This window comes from Barbus barbus, assembly GCF_936440315.1.
Source record: "Barbus barbus genome assembly, chromosome: 17".
Taxonomy (NCBI): domain Eukaryota; kingdom Metazoa; phylum Chordata; class Actinopteri; order Cypriniformes; family Cyprinidae; genus Barbus; species Barbus barbus.
In genome coordinates this window covers 16965070-16989068 of record NC_136745.1, presented here as the reverse complement: position 1 = coordinate 16989068, position 23999 = coordinate 16965070, and the positions used below count along the sequence as shown (strand labels likewise).

The window sequence follows — 23999 nt, the reverse complement described above, 5'->3', positions numbered from 1 at the left end:
TTTTAGAAAGGAAAATTTAAAAGATGAAAAAGAGAAATTAGGGGGAATCAATGATTTATGAATAATTTATTGCTATTGTGTAAATATGTAATCATGTAATCCATAAAAAAGTAACTGTAGTCTGATTAAGAGTATTTTAAAATGTAATTTACTCTGATTACAAGTACTTAATTTTTGGAATCTGATTACGTAATCCAGATTACATGTAATCAGTTACTACCCAGCTCTGCTTATACATAATTACTGTAATTTAATATAACTACTGCTTTTAGGCAATTCTTGTCCTTTACAGTAATTTTTATGTAAAACTAGTGTCCCATTGATTCTTTCCAGCACACATACACACAAACTGTTCCCAAAGGACATCACTCCTCAAATACTGAGGTGTCGGTAACCTATTAAACAGCAAATGGACTTGTTCCACCCTTTATGTTGTTTAGACACATCCTGATGGATGATGGGATGTCGTGCTTTTTTTATCGGGTTGAGAGAGCCCGCTGTCAAGCTTCCAGTTGTGATCTCATACGAACAGTGGAAAGGCACGTTAAAACCAATGCGGCGTGGGAGTTTTAAACTCAGGTCTGCTGTAAACTTTAATCACAAAATGTGCTTTTCACTCCTCAGTTTGTAATTTCTTTCATCCGTTGCTGTGGTTACACATCGCATATCTTTGTAATGTTGATCTATTGCTAAAATACTAAGTTGCGTCAAACCATTCGTCATTTGTTCAAATGCCAAGCAAGGCGTTTTTCCACACAAACATACCATATTACATAAACCCCTCACTGTTAAACCTGAAAACATGAGATTTCTTTTTCTTTTCTTTTTTTCCTGAAGGACACTCCTGCAAACTGCTCACGAAGAACATGGGTCTGCTGGTGATAAACGAGGACACCCTGGATGTGAGTATTGAGATGGAGGTGTATGTTTATTTGAAAAAACAGTTACATGTCACCATTTTTAATGCTAGTTAAGATGAAAAGACACGACAGCTGACGGATCGCTTCAGCCCCCCAGTACATGAAAGCATGCGACATAATTCCCAATGTGACTATATATTATACATTTTGTTTTGGGTTTTCATCCAAACCATTCCCCTCCGGTTTCTGTCTCATATTTCTCTGAACGAAAGCAATAAAGTGATACAGTGGGGCTCAAAAGTCACCTATTAAAGGAACACTCCACTTTTTTTGGAAATAGGCTAATTTTACAACTATTTTTTACAACAATTTTACAAGTTAAACAGTTGAGTTTTACCGTTTTTGAATCCATTCAGCCGATCTCCGTGTCTGGCGGAAGCCAGCCTCCGTCGGGGGGGCATTTAAATTTCTAGGGGGGGCACAAATCACGCAGTCACGATGTCTCTCCCTCGGCGGGGGGGTTGTGGTAAGGAGGATCGGACGATCTGTGTCTCAATGTCTCAAACGGTTGGGGCTGGGGCCGTTTTATCAGTACTTTCGCTTTCAAAATCGATTGCGTTCAACGAGGAGGGAGGATGGAAAGTGGTGGGGCACAGTAACTCGTTTGGGGGGGACACAGTAACTCCTTTGGGGCGCCGGCCCTGGCGGTAGCACTTTTAGCTTAGCTTAGCATAGATCATTGAATCGAATTAGACCATTAGCATGACTAAATGACCAAAGAGTTCCGATAATCTTCCTATTTGAAGATTGACTCTTCTGCAGTTACATCGTGTACCAAGACAGACGGAAAATGAAAAGTTGCGATTTTCTAGGCACATATGGCTATGAACTATACTCTCATTCCGGCGTAATAATCAAGGAACTTTGCAGCTGTACCATGGGTGCAGCAGGTGCAGTGATATTATGCAGCGCCTGAAAGTAGTCCCCAGCTCAGTAGCCTATGATATAGCTGGGGACTACTTTCAGGCGCTGCGTAATATCAAAAAGTGGAGTGTTCCTTTTAAAATGTATATTTTGTATTTTTATAATTTAACTATTTTATTCTGATTATTATTATTAAATATTTATTGTTTAATGTTACACTACTGTTCAAAAGTTAGGGTCAGAAACTTTTTTTTTTTTAAGAAATTGATTATTTTCCTTGGTAAGAAAGAACGGATTAAATTGCGAGTGAAATTAGACAAACTTGGGGAGGGCGCATGTCCTAAAAGGTTGAAAACCCCTGGGTTAGAGAGTCGGACTCGTAATCCAAAGGTTTAAATCATGTATTTTGAAATGTGGTCTCAAGACTCAGACTTTGGGATCCCACTGTATGTGTTGGTCAGATGGAGCTTATAGGTCAGCTGGCCCCTGCAGGGAGGGTCTTGTCTGTTGTCTGTGGAAGTTAAGGGCTCTAGAAACCATTTTGCGCATCTTGTGCACATGCAACGCAACCCCTGATTAGGTGGGACCCGTCGCATTGCAAAGGGGGTGGGGTTTAGGCGATGACGGATGGGTCTCAGTCTGTCAAACAGTCGTTTACCGTGATAGATTGAGCCAAAGAAAAAGAGGAGAGAAATAAGAGGAGCGTTCCATAAAGCAGACAGCTGCCATTTGAAATGTCAGCGCCTGGTCTCCCATGCATATGCACATGCTTAAACAACACGAGAAAAGAAAACAAGGAGGAATTCTCGGAGCACTCGGCGGTCCGGCAGTGGTGGGATTTGCCAAGCTCTCACATTGCAGGAGAAAACACTGGAACAGTGCGCCTCCCTTCCCCTCGGTCCTTCTCTTGTTTTTTGCGTTTAACACATTCAGCGTATTAAGGAAAACGAGATGGATGAAGGAGCCCACTCATCCGGCCCGGAGAGAGGGGTTGAGAACTTCACCGGACGTCTGAGGGGGTTTCATTATCTCAGTGGAGGAAAATGCAAGGCACTGTGGGACGGGTCAAAGAACAGTAACTCAATAATCATATTAAATATGTGGCGGACCGCAGTGGCTTCTGCTGCTCGCAGATGAAAAAGAGCTATAGTGTGCAGATAAGCTGAGAGAATGGAGAGATTGTGGAAGAGTACAAAGGAGGAAAGAAATGGGGCCAAAAATAGAAAAAAATCCTTTTGTTACCTTGACAAGTTGTTTTCTTGTGATCACAACATCATAATTTTCTTTGATCTTGACAAGGTTTTGTTTCTTAAGATTTCAAATGAAAAGTTGTTTCTAGTATTTTTTTCTTTTCTTTTTTCAAAAGCCATTGATAGGCATTTGTTTGTTGTTAGTGAATCTTATACTGATTTTGGAGGTGATTTATGTTGTGATTAATTTGAAAGCAATACAAAAAAAAAATGCATGGCTGCCTGTTAGCTATGAGTAATAGGGCTGGGTAAATATCAGTTTCTTGATTTTTCAATTGATTCTAATTTTTACGAAACAATATTTATTCTTAAATCCCAAGAATCAATTAGTCTAGACTGTTTTCAGTTAATGAGCACAACATTTTAGCGCACATCCCATCCAATAAATCGCAATAAGATTTGTTACTTTTGAAGTCTCAAATTTATACCGTTTTATGACAGTATTCAAACAATAAATGCCGTTTTGGCACCGTTTCATATGGGGGGGACAGATTGCTGTAGTGCCTCAGCTTAAGAGAAGCGCATGTGAACTGATCATTTTCTCCGCTTTAATACCAGTTTCAGCATGAAATAAACAAGAATAAACATTTGAAGGTATGTTAAAAGAAAAATTACAACTTACCAAAATCCATATCCTGGCTCATGTAATCGCTCAATGAGTGTTTCAACTGTGCAAAGATGTCAGTATAACAGATTGTTAACCATGTCACGTAACGTCACATTTACTCCAGAAAAAAACAGATTCAGTGAACATAAACTTGCTAGTCAGCTAGAGAAATGAACACTAGAGAGGAGCATTTTGCTAGATATATAGCACCATGTAACATATTGATTTTATATATATATATTTATTTATTTTAATTTTTTTTTTAATTTTTTTTTTTTTCCTTGAAAATTTGGCATGTACTATACCTGATATGTATCGAAAATAATCGATATTGAATCGAATTGGAAATCGAATTAAATTGAAAGCTTGTGAGTCAGAATTAAATCGAATCGTGAAATTGGTGTCAAAACCCATCTAATAAGCAAAGCCATTCCCAGCTGATTCCTTGATTCCCAGTTTCTGCTATTTGTGTTCCTTTGATCTGTTACAGTTTTTTTCCTACATATGTTGCATGAAAAGAGTTGACCAACAGTTGGGCTTCTTGTTTGTTTGAAATAACAATCATATTCTCTCTTTCATAGCAGTTGATTCTGTCAGGCAGTAGTGTGCAAGTGGGTGTCCGTCTAGGCATATTTATATACATTTGTGAGTGTATGTATGCACTTGCAGTCTTCTATCTGTCATTACTTCATTGCATGACACATGTAACCCGGACTTTATGTCCTTCCACTCCTTGTTTATAATGTCCGATATCACATGCTTTGTTCCAGGCATCTCAGTAAATGGATTTCCAAAGTGCCTAAATCAGCCGTTATCTGCTGGATCTTGGCCGTGTGTGGAAGCGCTGATGTACTGTATATCCCACTGATGCCTTCTGCCCACTTGCAAAGCAAACACTCTTGAGTCATCACGGTCCGGTTTGCTCGCACAGCCATAACACAGAGGCCTGTTTGGACGACTGAGAGTGTTTGAGCCGAGCTCAAGTGGAGACTGGGAAATGGCGATGACTTGTGAGGAAATGGAGACATTGTCCTCTCATTAGTCTTCATAAGCGGTCTTATCATCTGATCTTATATTGTCTGTGGCAGACTTGTGTATTATATACACCCATTACACACGAGGACACCTACAGAATGGATGCCACATATTAGAGAAGCTCTTACAGCTGCACTTCTCTCTCTTTCTCTGAAACCTGAGGCTTCCCTCTCTAAACCCCTGGCTTCTCTCTCTAAATATTTCCTTTGAGCTTGGGTTTCAGAGTCTGTTGTGCCAGGGGAATGTTTTTTGGTCCCCGAGGTGTAATCTCACAACCCTTAGGCATCTGCCTTCCTCAACACCCACACACACACGCATATTCAGTATCAGATTTAGTAGTGATCATCTGCATAGATTTCCATTTGAAGCTTTTTGGTGTAAGACAGCAGTAATGATTATAATGTGCCATTTAACTTTCTTATTTGGGTTGGGTTGGGTTTTTTATTGTATTTTACTTTTCTTATTTTTTCTTATTTTTATTTTTTTATTAAATTTTTTGTCGTTTGTCTTTCATTTTGTCATGCATCGGCTGATATAAGGTTTAGATCATTGGCTTTGGACCACTTTAAAAAGGTAGCAATTTGTTTTTGACAAATGTAATTGTTTAAAACAAGTTGTTTATTTAGTATTTATTTAAAAGCAACAGTGTCTACATGTTTCAATAATATTTTTTTTTGTTTTGTTTCCATAATACTAATAACTTAGTTTACTATAATTATTAAAACATTAAAAACAGCGATAACGATGAATTAATAATTAAAACAAATTCATGTAACTTTTTATTCTTATTACATAGGATAGATTATTACATATTATAAATCAGCTTTTTGGTATTGGTCAGATTTTTGGCAAATTTTTTAAATGTCTGTCATTAAGCAAGATGTGATGTTATTTATATAGCCAGGTTTAAAAAATGTCAACGGTTTAATTAACGTTAACACACTTGTTTAGAAAGATTCTCTTTAGTATTTTTTCTCCACTATGAGAGTAGTTGACCTAAAAGAGAAATCTAACCGTAAAAGGCCCTAACTCTGACAATTCTGCTCTATTTTTGAAACATTTTGAATGCTTTGGAATTCTTCAGCGTTGAATCCTGTCTGCTCTGCACAAACTTTCTTTTATTATTCATTATTTCACCCCTCGAATACAGAAGGGCTTGTTTGTGTCATGGTCGTCTTCTCCATGTTGGAATGTGAAGCCAAAAACATGCTGGACAGCTGCGGAACATGAGCTGCAGATAGAGACATGCACTGGTTTGTTAACCCACAATGCTCAGGGATTTAAAGCTATGAAGACCAGCTTCTTTGAGGAAAGAAGAATTTCTGTGATGACTCTCAGACCTGTTGAGAGGTTATGTAGTGGAGACCACTGACTCTCTTCTTTTTTTAGTAGTTGTTTGCAGAACCGTGAGCTAGTGTGTGGTGTTTCCTCTTTTTTTTTTTTTTTTTTTTTTTTTTATGGAGTACAGCGGTATTCCTAATCCAAATACAGAAGCATCCTCCCACACGTCCCGAATTCTTACAATAACAGCTTCTTACTACGAGGTGTATTTTCTGCTGAAAGTACAGTTTTCACCATTAAACTCAGTTTAAAACAACAGTCAGGTTAAGTCAAAGATCCCAATTTTTCTCTGGCCCAGTCAGTGTTGATTAAGATCTTGCAGGTTTAATCAACACAGAAATATTCCTGGAGAGGACATTCCTCCGAAATAACCCATAAACCCAGATGTATGCTCATTCCGATTGCGTGAACACAATGAGAGAGGGAGAAGACTGAGGTCTGCAGCTTTGCTAGTGCTCAGGGTAAATTCCCATGCCTTTGTGTTTCCTGGTCAGGGCCATCGAAAGGCCTTGTTCTAACAAACGAACCATCACACCCAGCTTCGGCTTTGCGCTCTCCGTAATGAAGCGTGCCATATGTATGTTCTCACTTTGATGCCCTGTGCATTGACAATAAACAGACGTAAACCCCATGTGCAAAAGTGTCTGGTGCTCTGCATGTGAAATCCTATGTTATTCTTGGGACTGATTGCATTGGCATTGAAGGAAAAGGGAGAAATTATCCCCGTGTTCATGTTTGGTGTCTCATCAGACGTCTGTGAACAGTTTTATGATTTATTACATTACAAATCCCTATCATAATGAATTTAGTCTTTTGAGTTGCACGTTTCTCAAAGAAATATTTACATACCAGCTGATTTAGTCAGTTACACAACTGTAATAATATAATTTTGTATGAAATGTTTATCAGTATCTTACATTATTCTATACATGTTTGTGTGCAGGGTACCAGGGAGATCCTCAGCCATCACTGCGGCTTGCTGGGAGATGCTCTGCACAAGGAGAACGACTTCGCTCTCATCATAGATGGAAAGACACTGAAGTATGCCCTCACTTTCGGAGCACGCCAGTATTTCCTGGACTTGGCTCTTTCCTGCAAGGCTGTGATATGCTGCAGGTATGTAATTATACCTGGGGAATTTGCTGAAAATCAGCAAGAATAACTTAACCGTAAGATAAACCTTTACAAAGTACAACAAAGATTCACTGTACCAGGGTTTTTCAAAATGTGTCACAAGGGGGCACTTGAAAGTAAATATTATCCAGATAATATTTCAGTTTATTTTGGCTGTAGTACAAAGACAACTAAAAGTTAATCATTTAATTTGGGAGACAAAAAGTTTTATGGTTAAGAATGGCTCTGTGAGCACTGTCTTCTCATGTGCGCGCCTCTCTGCCAGCGCTCAGAAACAGTGCGTGCATATAGCGAAATGAGTTCTCTTTTAAGCGGTTTTAAAAAGCAATGCTTTAAAATGTGTGCAAACAATACGTTTTATTGACCACGTAGCACAGCAAAGTCACATGACTGTGTAACCGTGATAGAGACGGTAGTCAAAAATCTCTACTGGTTCACAAATTTCTAGTGGTGCAACGGATCACAAAACTAACAGTTCGGATCATGCTACGGATTTTGAGTGACAGATCGGATAATTTTTCGGACCCGCAAAAAAAGTTTGCTTTTCATTAATTACTAAAAACTTACTTTAAGTACTTCTATACCTCAGCAGAAACTAATAGCTTAACTACTAAAGTCAGTAATAAATCAAGAACAATCACAAGCATAGATGAACAGCCTACAACATAAAATTATAAAGACAGTAAAAGTAGTATTCAGGTGCAGAAATGTAAAAATGAAGTGCAAAACAACACAGTAATGCTTACTGCATAAGTTAAATACAGATTATTCTTTGTTAAAGCTGTGGTGGTGTTTGATTAGCAAACAGAAGCAGGTATTATAGGCTGCTGTCTCTTTAAGACTAAATGCACGGACCTAATACTGACACACATCCGGTTTCTTTCTCAGCTGTATACGTTAACTTAAGACATAACCGACTGTGTTTACCAGAATACTTGCCAAAACGGGTATTTTAATATAACTTTGTATGTATCCATCCGTTGAGGCCTTGTCTGAAACGCGGTATCTGAATCACGCCTCTCTCTCTCTCTGCGTGTGCACGCTTCAGTATGTGTGGCTGAGCACAGAAAACGGTTTGCGAGTCCCGATTCAACTTTAGCAAGACAAAACACATGCAAATTATAAACTTTCACTCTGTGATGGTTAAACGTAACCGTTAATCCGCGATCATCTACAATCCGTTGAACCCCTACAAATTTGTACCAGTTAATCGTGTCTACCAATATATCGCACACCCCTGCTACAAAAGAAAAGTCTTTTTTTTCTTCAGTGTCTAGGCTTGGGATGTTTGTTTTTTCAATGAGAATGAAAGAGTCCAATTATTACAAATTGTCACTGTAATCAGATGCAGTTTTAAATTTATTTACGTACACGGGGAGTTGTACTGTCATGCTTGGCTTAAATGTTTACTGTTTCACAGGTGGATGTAAATATGTCTTTGCAGGTTAATAACCCTTTTTGCCCTCCAGGGAACTGACGCCATCATTGGACATTTTTCTGCACTTACAAAAACATCAAGTGACTGGCAGACAATTACAGGGAAATGCTGCTGTGCTGTTTAAAGAACAGATTACCTTCCCTTTAGGTCGCAACCTTCCCAATAAACATAATTATTCTAGCTCTCAAAGCAGTAATTTACTAATGAGTGTTATTTTTTTATAATAGTAGATTGTAGTCAGGATGTCTGTCAGTTATACACAAAGTTTAACTGTGTGTTAGCAGACTAGTATGAACCGTTCCAAAAAATGCTACACAGCGAAAGAAACATATGAGGAACCAATTGAGCGTGACAAGGAACTGCCAAAAATCAGTGTCAATTTCCAGAAACAACGCACACCGCAGGTGCCACAGCCATTATGCAATGCTTGATGTAATCTATCCGATCTGCTTTCGCTCACTACACACACACATACATACGAACAGCCACACGGTGTCCTGAGGAGAGCAGATTTGTGCCTGCAGATGTGTAAATGTTAAACTGACTCTAGAGGTCTCCTGCTATATCGGCAGCAATCTCCGGTTCACTGGAGAGCCTTACATCACTCTACGTTCATTGCTTACAGGATGACCTGTGAACGTTAAACCGGAGGAGCTTTTCTAGCCGAAAGCGAGATCTTAATTTCATTTGCCTGACACAGATGATGCAGTACTGTAATGTGCTGCAAGCTTTTGTATATGTTTTTAAAGGTCAGGGATCCTGGGCTCAGGTTGGGCTTCATCAGGAACACAAATTTGCCCGGTTTGGGCATTTATAAGGTGTGGGTTCGTCTGTTTCTTAATGTTATGGGTTTCCAACATTCGTGAAAAACCATTGAACTTTCTGTAGTAAATATATATTTGTCAGGTTTTGTTTTGTTTTTGTTTTTTCAGAACTTGTGTAAAGCTGGCTTGCCAGCTGCAGTGATGCTTCAGCGATTTGTGAGCCAGTTATTCTTTTGTTTTTTTTTAATGAATCAGTCGAACAAGTTCACAAAATGATCAGAAATAAATTGTTGATCGGTCTCAGAGTGATATTTTTAAACATCTATACTCATTACTCCGTGATCTAATAGGAAATGTGATAACATTTACTTAAGAGAGAATCTTTTGTTTTGAAAAATTTAGCATCCTTGCTGAATAAAAGTCTTTCAAAATAAATGAGTTTCTTTTGAGCTTTAAATTCGTCAAAGATTCCTGAAAAAAAATGTTGTTTCCACAAAAGTAGCACAACTGTTTTTAACACTGATAATAAAATGAAATGTTTCTTGAGCAGCAAGTCAGCATATTAGATTGATTTCTGAAGTATCATGTGACATTTAAGACTGGATAAAATACTGCTGAAAATGCAGCTTTGCCGTTAATGGAATATCTTGGATTAAAATATATATGCGTCTGTGTGCATGAGTCTCATTTCAAAAAATAAAAATTACTGTCCCCAAAACTGAACAGTTTTTAGTTGGATGATATTTGGTGGTGAAGACACAATGATGGATAAGTTAAAGGTGCCAGTAATTATAAAAACTTCTATTTGAGCAGTGAATTTCAGTGTGAGAGTTTGAAGTCCTCTTTTAACCTCTCTTTTTGAAGAGACACATTCATCATGTGAAGTTGAAATGTGACCGCAGCTGTTGAGGTCACAACAGATGGCCAAGAAATCAAATGGTTGTCAACACTAATAATTGGCAAAAAGAAAAATAGCCTCACATCCCTCTATAAAGGTGCCATTGCAAATCTGCAATTGTTGTAAATCTCTAATCTCTAAATGTCAGTTTCAAACGTGGAGTTTCAACAATGTTCCACATCAGAGCAGATATTACTTGTCAAATTCTAATAATTATTTATTTGTTTTCCAGGGTTTCACCTCTGCAGAAGTCTGAGGTGGTTGAGATGGTGAAAAAACAGGTGAAAGTGATCACGTTGGCCATTGGCGACGGAGCCAATGATGTGGGCATGATCCAGACCGCCCATGTGGGTGTTGGCATCTCTGGGAATGAAGGACTGCAGGCTGCCAACTCATCAGACTACTCTATTGCACAGGTGAGAAACTATCAAATTGCACATGTCTGCAGGAAGAAAGAATAAATTGGCTAAATTGTGAGTAAATTAAATAATTTAATTTGTCTATTATAATGACATAGTGAAATTTAAATTAATGAAAAATTCTGCATTATTATAAAAATAAAATGTAATCTCTGCTTCTAAACCTGAAGCACATATCAGTTCCGAATGTAAACTAACACTTTTGTCTTGTGTCACTACAGTGTGACTCCAAGAAAATTAATCTGGTTCTAGATTATGTATCTAGGGTGAAGGATTAAAATCTGTGGCTCATAGATTCTGCAGTCTGAGATAGCAAAACGGGCCGGTCAGGTCTGTTTACATTGCTTGAGTGTTCACTTACTCAAACCTCTGCTGATGGTGAAACTGGACCTGTCCCTCTTATGTAAACTTAATTAAGAAGATGTTTTGTAATTCACAGTTTTTGATATAGCATAATCTTCATTGTGTGTTTTAACAAAAGAAGAGCTCAAGTGTCGCCGATCGCTGTCAACATCGCTCTCCATCTCTGTCCCAAGTTTCTTTTCACCTTTTATGCAGTTTGTGGAAACATCCCTCTTCACACTTGTTTTTCTATACTGCCTCGAGCCGTCTGTTCACTGGCCTCATGCATCAGATTACCCCAGAAAGCATCTTGTCTTTTCTTAAGTGCCCTCATCGTATTGTAGGTGGAGGCGGGTGGAGGTGGTAGGGAATGCAGGCAGGTTCATAGAAAGTCACCGAACTGCCTTCAAGCAAAATGGCTCGTATGATATGTGCTGGATCAGACGGCAAACTTCAATGGTGCTGTACTGGCAGCTAGTATGCATTCATCATCCTGAACCAGTGTCATGTTGATTTGCACTAGAAGGCTTTTCACAATGCTGCTTCTCATCAACTGCTAAACTAGATGAAAATGTTATACATACTGTATGGTTTCATATATTAGTATTAAGTTAACTAAAACATTATATGTAACTCTTATTTTATATATATATATATATATATATATATATATATATATATATATATATATATATATATATATGAGACGTTGCCACAGTTCTTCTGAATTTAGTCTGTGTCAGTTTGGTCTGTTTCTTCTTGTCATTCCAGACAGACTGGATGATGATCAGATCGGATTTCCGTGAGGAGCACTGGCTGTTGTGCAAACAAAAATCTCACTGGATTATTAAAATTAATGGCAAAATGTTTAGAAATGTAAACTGATATTTCCTACAGACACACTAGCTGTGAAAATACTAGTGTTGTAGTAATTTTGGCCACCACTGTAATTATACTATGTATAATAAATATATTATTATATATTGGGAGATATAGAGTTATATCTGCATTTTATGTTAGTCTGATATACTGTCATAAAGGCCTTACAAGCTGTCGGAATTTCATCTTTTAGGCATCTATTAGGCCATAGACATATCAACAACTGCACCAAATTGCATATTTTTTGCTGAGTGTGTGCCTAGTATGAGCACTATATCAGGGGTGGCGAACTCCGCTGCAGAGCTCAGCTCAAACCCTAAATAAAACTCACTTGCATGTAGCTTTCTAGTAACCCTTCAGACCTTGATTAGCTTGTCCGGGTGTGTTTGCTTAGGGTTGAAGCAAAACTCTGCAGGGCTGAGGCTCTCCAGGACTGACGTTCGCCATCCCTGCACTATATTCTCCTTAAGTTTGATGCATCAAATATGATACTCACCAAATTTTTTATTTTCTTATGTTTTGTCTAAAGGTTTAATAAACTGTTCCATTCCATCAGGCTTTACAGGGCTAAAGCACATCCATGTAATATATAATATTAAATGATGGTACAGTATGTTAGTTATAATTTTATATTTGTTAATTATATATTTAATTCTAAATTAGTATGCATTACTGTTGGTAGCAGATCTTATGGTATAGCGCAGGGATCCTCAAATCTGGCCCACGAGATCCACTTTTTTCCTGCAGAGTTTAGCTGTAACCCTAATCAAACACACTTGAGCATGCTAATCAATGTCTTCAGGATCATTAGAAAATCACAGACAGGTGAGTTTGATCAGTGTTGGAGCTGAACTCCACAGTGGATTGGCCCTCCAGGGTAAGATTTGAGGAACCCTGGTATAGCGTATTGTGTGCGTCTATATATATTGGACCCATGTGCTGCTGGCTCTCACAGAATGCTGTGTTAATTTGTGTTAAACCCAGGGTCTTTAGTTTTGTTTGGGGCCTGTTTTGAAGATGTGATTAAATTGTTTACGTGAAGGGATAAATCAGTGTGAGCTGGAATGCTGCTGTGCTTCAGCCTCACACTAGGTCCTCCACAGATCAGCAGATTTTAAGACTGGGGGCTACATATCCAGACTCCACTGTAGTCTGTCTGTCATCACCTCGCTCTCCTCACATCCAGAGGTCAGACAGCCCCTGAGACCCTCAAAGGCCCTCCGTACCCCTTACATCCCACCCTGCTGTCCCTGCCTTCATAGAAGTGACTAGCTGTTTTAGAGGAATGATGTTTATAACACTGTCACATTGAGGATGCTCTGTAGGAAATAAAACATGGCATCCCTAAATCACCCTTTGATCATGTTTACATATAACACACATTACTTGTTTACACTGTCATAGAGGGTCACTGTAAGCCACTAATCTTGAGCACCTGCACAAGTTCGGCTGTTTGCATATTATATTTATTTCAGCAGCCATATAAGTGGGTTACAGTGAAACAAACAACTTGTATCTGTTATGCTTTGTAACCAATAACATGTAAGGTCATGTCGGTTGTTTTTTTGTTAGTTTAATTTCATAAACTGTTTAAAGAAAGCAGTCCGTATAGATTTATATCTGTTATCCTGATTTTGATCTGCACGTAAACACCTTCATCAGCATTTTGGGGCTTAAGTGAGCAAAGCACATCTCTGTTTACGTTTTGGTGTGTAAGCCAGACGAAAACACAATTTTATGAATTATCAGCAAATTGTTGTGCATGTGAAATCACTCAGTGTTCTCTCTGTCCACCTAAGTGTTGTAAATCAGAAGTAGAGTTTTGGTGCTGAGCCTGTTTTTGATGTGTAATGTGCTGAACTCAGCAGAAAATATGGTGAAAATGTTTAGTAAATATATTTATCTACTCAATCTTTTGCAATATACATGTGTATGAAGCTAACATAATAAATTGGAGTGAACTACTCATCGACTGTTTGAAAAAAGGCATCTGTCTGACTTGATGAAGGTTAAACACACAGTGACAACAACACAAATATCACTTTATATTCAGTAAATCTGACAGAATCCAGATGATTTAAGCAGTTTATATCTACAGTTTGGGTGTTGAGTGAGTAGATTAAGTACTATTTGGATCTAAATCATATTTTTATGACAATCAGGTTTAAACTAATTCTTAGTGGCCAACTGATAAACCTGATAAGCTTTTCATAATATAAGGCAGTTGTTAAAAGCCAAACTTAATGTGTTAACCAAAAAATTACTTTGTTTTTGCACAGCTAAAAAAAGTTTTCTCCCTTCCTCTGCTTTTCAACAAAATAAGACCGATTGTAGCTGGAATTCTCAGGAATATGGTTGAGACAGTTTTTGTCTGGTCCCTGCAACTCCAGGCTTCCTGTTGCCCAACATGGATAAAATTGTCTCTTTATTTTCAAATCCAAAACCGCTTTCTGTGTTGGCTGGGCAACTGTAGATCTTGTGTAAACGATAGGCCTTAATGAACTTATCTCTGTCCTCCCTTCTCTCTCACAGTTCAAGTACTTGAAGAATCTTCTGTTGGTTCACGGCGCTTGGAATTACAACCGTGTTGCCAAGTGCATCCTGTATTGCTTCTACAAGAACATTGTGCTTTACATTATTGAGGTAAGAATGTCTACTCACTGTCATGTCTTATCAAACTCATGGGACGTACAAAATAGATGACAGAGCACCAAGCCTTTTATCGAATTAACCAGTAATGTCCTTTTCACGGAGATTGGATGACCACTCTTTAATGAAATTAACTGGCATTGCATGCATGTCTCCATCCTGCTGTAGGAATGCAGGTCTGTCGATGTCAAGTCCACAAGCCATCCATCTGTGATGGTATTTGACAGTTTCCAGGCCTGGTGCTGATAGTCCGTTCAGAGACCTGACAAGTTAAAGGGCTGCTATCAGCACCAGCTTTATCATGAGGGGCGTTTGGTCGTTTTGATCTGCAGCATGCTTGGTTTAGGAGACGTTACACCTCGGGGACAAGCTTTAGGTTTCCTCGAGAGCTGAAAGAAGAGTTGGTAGCAGACTAATGGTCTGAAAGCAACATTAAGCCATTATAAGTCTCTTTATTTAATGTCTAAGGTCTTTGAAATCCATGAAATGGACCTTTGCTCACACTAGCCTTATAGTGTACAGTATAGTGCAAAATTTAAAGTATGTGTCCAAATTTAAACACAATATGTTGTGTATTTCTGTGATATTTTGATTTATTCATTGCGTATTCCTGTTATATTTTGATTTATTGTTATTCGGAAATAATAATTACGATGTAATTTTGGTTTAAAATCGACTTTCACTTCCTGACAAAGACAAGAAGCCTTTTAATCTCTAATGCATCCAAGTAAGGAATAAACCACGCACATTTGCTTGGTAATTCATGTTGTATCCATTTTATCTCTCTTGTGTAAAATGTTCCCTCTGTATGCAGCTCACTACGATTTGAAACAGACCAACACCAGTATTCATGAGCTGTACAACCCCAGCAGAAACATGAGCACTTCAAAAAACCATCTTTTTTCCCCTCGGCCCTCTTGCTCTTGTGTGCCACTTGACCCGTGAACTTTTTTTTTTTTTTTTTTTTTTCTCCCTTCATGTTGATTTTGTTTTATGTGCTGTGGTAAATCTCTGAAAAGCCCCTTAGATTTCTCTCTGTTGGCATCCAGTGCTGCTGTAGATTGTGAGAGCAAGGTTTGTGAGTTAGTTCGGCCCATTTCATGGCCTGTTTACATGCTTCTGTGCTGTTGAGATGTGGGAAGGTGCTGTGGTCGTGTTCATAAATGTAGTGAAGTCGTCATGATTTTTTTTCCTCTGTTTTAGTAGATCAAATCTGTGGGAATCTCAGAGCCCTGTTGCTGTGAGCAATTATTGCTCAATGAATTTGATATTTTAAACATTTTCGGTACTAGTCATGCCAGGTGGCTTTCATGTATTTTTTTTCTTTTGGGTTTTGCCGTGGGGTTGTCGTATTTTGTTCCACAATGAAAGTTCCCCTTCAACACAAACATTTCTGACTGTGATCACATTTCACACTTTCTCATCAATCAAGGAACAAGCATCTCTTTCCTTTTTTTTTTTTTTCCTTGTTTTGCATAAGAGGTAGCACTGGAACAACTACGTCCAGTAAATGGCCTTACCCGAACACGCCCTCCGAATATTTCTAGCCACTTTTCCTTTTTGTCTTTTTCTCTTTTAAGTTCTGCTTTTGAATCTCAAAGAGACCTGAAAGCACCCAGCGCACCCCAGCTCTTAGAGGTGAATGTATCGCTTCCTCTGCCCATCTTTTGTTATGAGCAGAAAATGTATTCCCCCTCTCCGTTAGGGGCCATTCAAATATAATAGGGCAAAGCTTTACTGTTTCCTTGCCTCACACCAGAAACACCTCTGTTTTGTAAGAGCATGACATTCAAGACACTTGCTTCCCAAGGGTCGGTTAAAGGGATACATTTGTCGCCCTAATAGGTTTACCTTTGAGTCTGTGAAGGCTTTTCTTCATCTCATTTTTCCAGACATTAACCTCAAGGAAGTGGAATAAGGATGTTAGTGGCCGTTTTAGCCTTCTCAACGTGTGGTTAGCAATGGATATGTGCACATCTTACATTTTTTATTATTATTTTACTATCCAGTGTTGTATCCTATATATCATGGTAGCTTCAGAATGGATTCTGTTGTTTCAGACTTTTTTCCAGTTCTAACCACACAATAGCACATGATCTTCCATACATTGTCAGACAAGTAAGTTTGGGTTAACCTAAACGTTTGTCATGCTGGTTTGTTTAGTCTTTGGTTTGTGGTCTTGCATTCTTTTGACATGAGCAAAAATTAATCGGGGGGGGGGGGGGGAGAACTTTTCAGAAACTTAGTTGGATTAGCTGCTTTGAGACATGCAGAAAGCCCCTCTTACAACCAAATTGCTGTGCTTGCTGTCATTATCCTGCTGGGCTCTTGAGAGCTTGATTGACAGCTCTTCAGTAGGCACCAGAAGGGCTGACGGACGAGTAGCATTTCTGAGGTAATTACAAGGGCCTCATTCAGACCAGAGCAGCAGGCTTAAAGAAAGGCTGCAGGCCTGAGTGGAGGCCCTGGGCCCTGGAGTCTCACTGGTGCCATCATTGAAAAAACACCCTATCAACTAGTTCTTTTGGTTCTTCTCACACTTGCTATTCAAAGGCCCTGCCTTATTGCCTTGCCAATTGTTTGAAAGAAGCCACTAGTGCTTACCGAGGCTGCATTAATCTAATATAACAGTAATGTTGTGAAAAAATATTGCATTTTAAAATAACTTTTTCTGTTTTAATATACTTTAAAATATAATTTATTCCTGTGATGGCAAAGCTGAATTTGAGCAGTCACTACACCAGTCTTCAGTGTCACATGTTAGAAAGGCACATTTCTTATTATTGTCAATGTTAAAAACAGTTGTGCTGCTTAACATTTTTGTAGAAATCGTGATAATTTTTTTCTGGGTTCTTTGTTGAATAGAAACTTCAGAAGAACAGCATTTAATTAAAATTAATTTTAACATAATGCCTTCACTTTCACTTTTGGTCAATTTAAGACATCTTTGCTAAAAAAAAAATAGTATTAAAAATAAAATGATTACAAATCCCAAACTTTTGAACAGTAGTGTACATGAAAAAAAATGTATACAGTCAAAATGAACATGCTCTTACATTCAGTGATTTTTATATAGCCATTTTTTTATTTAACTTTTAAAAAGACAGATATTATGTATTTTTTTTGTGATTATTTTATTTCACAATTATAGGGTGTTTTTCTCCTTTTTTCCTCAAATTTACTGTTTTCCAAATAATAGTTTGCGTTACATCAATTGCAATATATTGTATATCCTTTTTTACTTTGGTGGAAGCAGTTATTTAATTTGGTTGTCTTTTATAATATACATATTGTATAAAAATATACTTAATTTTTTTTTAATAAAAATAAAATTTTCCTTGCATTGTATGAAATGTTTCTATTTGGAAATATGTAGCTGCCTTTTATACTTTTTATATAAGCTTTGAATTGAATTATTGGAGTTGGTTTCTAGCCTGTTGGACTAACAGCTAGTGTGGATTTGGGTGAGCTACCAGACCAATCCTGATCAAGGGCCCTAATAATTAAATAATACCAGTTTAAGGTGGTCGAGCTGTTTTTTACGACTAGTTTAGTAGCTAGTTTATTGCTGTTCCAAGGTCAGCCAGATCTCCACCAGTTGGCCACCTAAAGCAGCTTGAACCAGCTGGCATGTTCTAGTACACAGCTAAGCTAGTTTTAACTTCTCAAGCAGAGACATAGAGCAAAGAGGTGCCTTCCTTCTATTTTTCTCTTTCCCTTTAGGTCCTTCCCACGCAACATGGAGACAGAGGACAGGGTGGAATCACAGATTTCAAAATTACGCTGAGAGCCCCCCAGGACGAGTCTCATGGGGACACACTCTTGTTCTCTCTCTCTCACACACACACACACACACACTCCTCGCTTTTCAGATTGTGCAGCGGAGGGTAGAGGGCAGTCACACCTCCACGCCGAGCGGCTCTGAATGAGCCAGAAGAGAAGAAAGAGAGAGTCCTCCATACTATGTCCTCGGCCCTAATGAGCAAATCAATGAATCTGTCTCATTGAAGGAAGTGGGAGAGAGGGGCACTCACAGGACCCAGAGGACCAGGCCAAAATGCTCTCTCATATGCATGTACTGCTGCTCATGAATAGAGGCTTTATTTTGACTTAGCACAACAATATCCTGCAGCCCGTAGCCCCTCAATGAGGCAGACTCGCATTAATTCAGCTCTCTGACCCACCTGTTTGACTACCAGCATGCCGCTGGCCATGATTATACTTTCTTTTTTTTATGGGGCTTTTGATCAAAATGTGGTCAAAAGGGAATTTTCTGAGTCTGGAATTTGTTTGCGAGGAAGAAAACAACATAACGTGATGCGATATTGGTAATTAATTATTGTTTGTGTGTGCGAATGGGTTTCAGAAGAAGCAGATCTCTTTTAAAAACAATATCACGGTAGAATGCACCTGATGGAAAGGAAAATGGGAGTTGGAACGGGTGGGCGTGGCTGTGGGGGGGGGCGCATCGGGGGAGTGCAGCCAATCTTACTCTCTTTCTTTCTCTATGGCGGGGCCGGAGAGGAGGGGTGACAGACATTTGTTTTGGGAACATTTTCACGCATTGGCTCGCTCTTGAATGAGAGGGGCTGTTGGATGTGCTCTGTGTGTGTTTGAGGACTGGCAGGGGCCGCAGTCGGAGGGGGTTCTGTCAAAACCCCAAAATTTGTAGCAATTCACGCTTTCATAATGGAGTTAAATGAAGCGAGGAAATGTTCGCCTGGCCATGGCACTGCACAGTAACCTGGGGTCTGCTTAACAGTCGAGCCTCTCACACACACATACTCAAGACTGGTTGAGCTTCTCAGACATTTTCACTATAATTGTGGTCTAAATATGGTACAGAAGTTCACAGCTTTTGAGTCTAGCAAAAATTTAACAGCCCTGAACTTTGACTCCAAGTATGTATTATTCAAGAAATTGTTTCATTGATTACTCGTATAGGTCATATTTTTCCAAACCTGTATTTTTTTTTCTTTTTGTCCATCGACTACAAAAAAAGAGATGTTTGGTTGTTTGTTCACACTGTTAACAGCGACCAGAGGCTCACAAGTTACGTAAAAAGCACTATAAAAGCATTGTAAAAATTATTCCATATTCTGCACTATATTCCAATCCTTCTGAAGCTGTGATCAATTTGTGAGGGAGGAAAAATAGTCATTGTTCTGTAAAGATCATCTTAATCTCATCAAAAATGAGAGCTACAAAAATATTAAGCAGCACTAATTTCAGCATAAATGTAAATAATGAAAAATGTTTTTTGAGCACTAAATCAGCATAATGATTTCTGACGGATCATGTGACACTGAAGACTAGAGTAATGACTGCTGAAAATTCAGCTTTGCATCACATGGATAAATTACATTTTAAAATTTATTCAAAAAGATTACTTTTTTTTGTATTAATATTTCACAATATTACTGTACAAGTAAATTCAGCTTTGAGCATAAGAGACTTCCTTCAAAAACAAATCTATCCGGCCCAAACTTTTGAACAGTGTAGATTGCAAATTGGTATTTAAATGACAGAATTTTGAAAGACCTATGTTTAAATTTTGGTGTCAAATGATCCTGTGTTTTGCCATATTTAAATTGTCGTCTTTTTTCATTCTCTCATCCCATTTTCCTCTCTTTAAAACAGCTGCTGTGAGATATTATCACATTCTCAGATTTCTAGATGACTATGACAGAGTTGTGTGCCAGACTAGTCAAACTAATAGAGATATTAAGTGATGAACTCCATCTCCATGGCATATGGTTTAGATGCACATTCTTCTCTCTTCTCTTTTTCATTTGTGGCCTTTTCCCTGGTCTCCACCCTTAAGCCCAATAACTCACATCTTTCAGTTCTTTAAATAGTTAAATCTAGTCCTTTTGCACTGATCTGTTTTTCTGTACAATCTTAAACTCACTTTGTGTAATAGAAAGTCTGATCTGTGATCAGTTGTTTCTGCTATGAGACACTGGGGGTTGATCAAGGTGGGAAACAGCTTCTGATTTACGAGCCGTTCTGGCTGAAGTCATGGGAACTGTTGAAGTCTCTCTCTCTCTTACCTCCAGCACTAACGTCCTTCATCTCTCATTCCTGCCTGGGGTTGTCTTCTGAGTAATGATATGTTAAGCCTAGGTTGTGGCTTCGCATGACAAGATAGCGGGGCTTCTCTGTTTAGATGTTTTGAAAACTTTGACAGTATGTTTGCTAAAGCAGGGGCTTAACTGTTTTTACATGCACTCATCTCACAGCTGTTCTTATTGATAGTAGGCTATTAATCTTTTTATCAAAATGTACTATAATCTAAAACGGTGGTTTTTAGCTGGTGGGCAGGTTTATATGAAAGAGAAAATGTTTCCAGTATCTTAAAATATAAAATATTGAATACAATTTTTATTTATTTGTTTGGTTATAATTGACATGTTTATTTATTGTTTGATTTATTTTTAGTATTATATATACAATTTTAGTATTACGTAATAAAAATACACAATAGTAGAATTTTCAATAGTGCTCTGACATTTGGACCCCACTATGTATATGAAAAAGTGACCCAAAGCTGGCTTATTTATTCTCCAAGACTGATCTTGGAACAAACCATTTGCAGTGATCCAGTGTATGAGACTGTAGAAAGGACTGATGGGGTCAGTTCACTGCTGCTTTCATGAGAGATCGCTCTCTCTCTGGTCATTTCAAGCACTGAGAGGCCCCACAGAAAACAACAGCCATCGATCAACCTAAATTAAAATCCGCTAGGAGCAGAGTCAAGCACACACAAAGTGGGGAATATATGATTAATGATGGTGTATATTTACCTTTTAGTCACACATTTATGTAGTAATGATTATCATATGTCCTGTCATTGCCTTTTTAATATGTTACCATTTCCTTTAGGACGACTTGGGAAGCATATAGTTACACTTTTTTTGGTCTTTTTTTTTTTTTTTTTTTTTTTTTTTTACTATTTAAAAGACTGGTTTGGGTTTTGTTTCTTGTTCTTTTAATAACAATGATTAAATTTCATTTAATAATTGAATTGTATTTTTTTAATTATGTATTTATAAATCTTAATTAAACCATTATTGTTGTATTTAAATTTATTTTAATAATGTGCTTTACATAATAGGGTAAAATATTCACATGTATGAGTTGTTTACCATTGCATTGTCTTTTTGTCTTTCAGATCTGGTTTGCATTTGTGAACGGCTTCTCCGGTCAGATTCTGTTCGAGCGCTGGTGCATCGGCCTGTACAATGTGGTAAGAGTGTTTAGAAGGAATGTGAAGGAATGTGTTAAAACGCCTCCCCTGTCGCACTCAGGCAAGAAACTCATTAGCCGCGGCACCCCAGACGGCTCCTTTACTGCGGCCCGTGCCAGCGTCATCCTGAAAAATCTTCCTCTTATTTATGACCACTTGTCAAGTCCGTATTCCCTCCGTGCCCAGAACTATGTCCTGAATGTGCTGCAACAACAGACGCTCATGCCCCAAAGAGCTGCGTTAAACAGGTCAGCGGTGGATGATAAAGGAACAGGTTGAATCCAGACACATTTAAATACACACACACACACAGCCGTTTGGGTGGAGTCCCGTGAACTGGGCTGCCTTAGGGCTTGGTGATAGGAATTGATGTTGTTAATTAACATGTTTTCAACAGGAAGGAAAGTTATTCAGGAAAAAAAATGCTCCGGGTGGAGTACGTTTTTCCATTTTGCATAAACAAACGAAGATACGAAGGAAAAATGACTAAGCCACCCGACTTGCTGATTGTCCCCAGAAACTATTTATTTCCGCATGAACAAAGAACTAAATTTTAACACCGCTTCCCATCAGCCTTGTGTAATGGATCATTGGCGTTGTGAGGCCATTTAACAACTCGGCCCAGCACATTCTCTCTTTATCTGAGAGAGGAGGAATTCCATCGCGTCAGAAGGGGTCTGTTGGATGCAACGGGCCGAAACCACCCCTGAATGGAAAATACCAGCCGACCATGTCAGCCGCTCCAGCTGGGCCAGTGAGAGACACTTACGACTGACCCCGCAACCCTCTCTGGACCATAATACCACCCCTCTCGCTTTCAACAGCTGCTGCACGGAGAAACGTTAGAGCTCCGCAGAAAAATGAAAGCATCCAGGAGATCTGCTAACAAGCTGCAGGCACAGTGGCAGATGTTCATTTGGAATAATTTTTGCACACAGAGGGAGAGAGTGCAAATATGATAAATGCAGAAAGTTACATGCTCATTGAGGTGCACCAAGCAAGCAAATGAAAACGGCAGACGAGGGGAGCACGTCTGGTGCTCAGGATAGAAAGTAGTTGTTTAGACTGTATTTTTAGGTATCTATTTTTATTTATTTTTCTTTTCAGTTTATTATGGCTGCCCTATACTAAATATTTTTCTGGTTGACTAGTAATCATTTATTTTAAGCTTAAAAGCTTTGTTCGTCTTCGGAACACAATTTCAGATATTTTGGATGAAAACCTGTCCCATTGACCGCCAAGTAAATAACACTGTCAAGGCACAGAAAAGTATGAAAGACATCGTCAAAATAGTCCATCTGCCAACGAAAACAGCATATCCATGCAGTGCGGCTGACTTTTCTGTGCCTTGACACTGTTAATTACAAAGCTTTTACGGGTTTGGAACGACGTGGGGGTAAGTGATTAATGACAAACTTTTAATTTTGGGGTGGAGTAACCCTTTAACTATCACGGACTGCTTTTTTTTTCTGCGACCTAAGCAACAAATACACTTTTGGTCGATCAAGCCTCTTCTCGAACTATTAGGGGGCAACCCTACTGTTTATTTGGTTTACATAATAGTTTATCGTTTCAGTTCATCACAAAGTAGTTTATGTAATAAAAATCCTAGTAGAACTAGGGTAATATCTTGGAATAATATCTCTGGGGGGGGGAAAAACATTGCTGTAGGGCCCAAATATCTACCGGTGAAGTACTAGTACTAGAGCTTCTGTTTTGCATTTTTATCATTTAGTATGATTTTTCATTATAAATTATATCATCTGCATAACAGTTTGACTTTTAGTTTAATTGTCTGTGATTTTTTGTTTTTCCTTTTTCGTTTATTAGATCTTCACTGCTTTGCCGCCTCTGACTCTGGGCATCTTCGAACGCTCCTGCAGGAAAGAGAACATGCTCAAATACCCTGAACTCTACAAAACCTCCCAGAATGCAATGGGCTTCAACACCAAGGTAAATAGACTCAAACATGCAGTATAAATCTAAGTTTAGCTGAATCTCCATCAGTGTTTGCGCTGCAGAGATGAAGAGCCCACTGATTGAGGAATGCTGTAAATAGCAGATGAAACGCATATTTATAAAACGTATTAAATTCTTAAAACTTATGTCATAAGGTAATGAATCCCTTGTAAATAGATGTATAAATAATAAACTAGTGATTTAGTTCATTTCTATTGATGACGATGATGATGATGATGATGACCCTGTAG

The 23999-nt window shown here is 38.4% G+C and overlaps 1 protein-coding gene across 1 annotated transcript in view; it reads left to right on the top strand.

The window, feature by feature from the left end:
* LOC306883723 (putative phospholipid-transporting ATPase IA) overlaps positions 1-23999 on the top strand; it is a 175089-nt gene that overhangs the window by 121496 nt on the left and 29594 nt on the right. Inside the window, exons 23-28 of the mRNA XM_079439144.1 lie at positions 838-902; positions 6961-7133; positions 10484-10667; positions 14424-14534; positions 21715-21789; positions 23620-23742. Coding sequence (XP_079295270.1) covers positions 838-902; positions 6961-7133; positions 10484-10667; positions 14424-14534; positions 21715-21789; positions 23620-23742 — 731 coding nt within the window. The remainder of the gene's footprint in view (positions 1-837; positions 903-6960; positions 7134-10483; positions 10668-14423; positions 14535-21714; positions 21790-23619; positions 23743-23999) is intronic.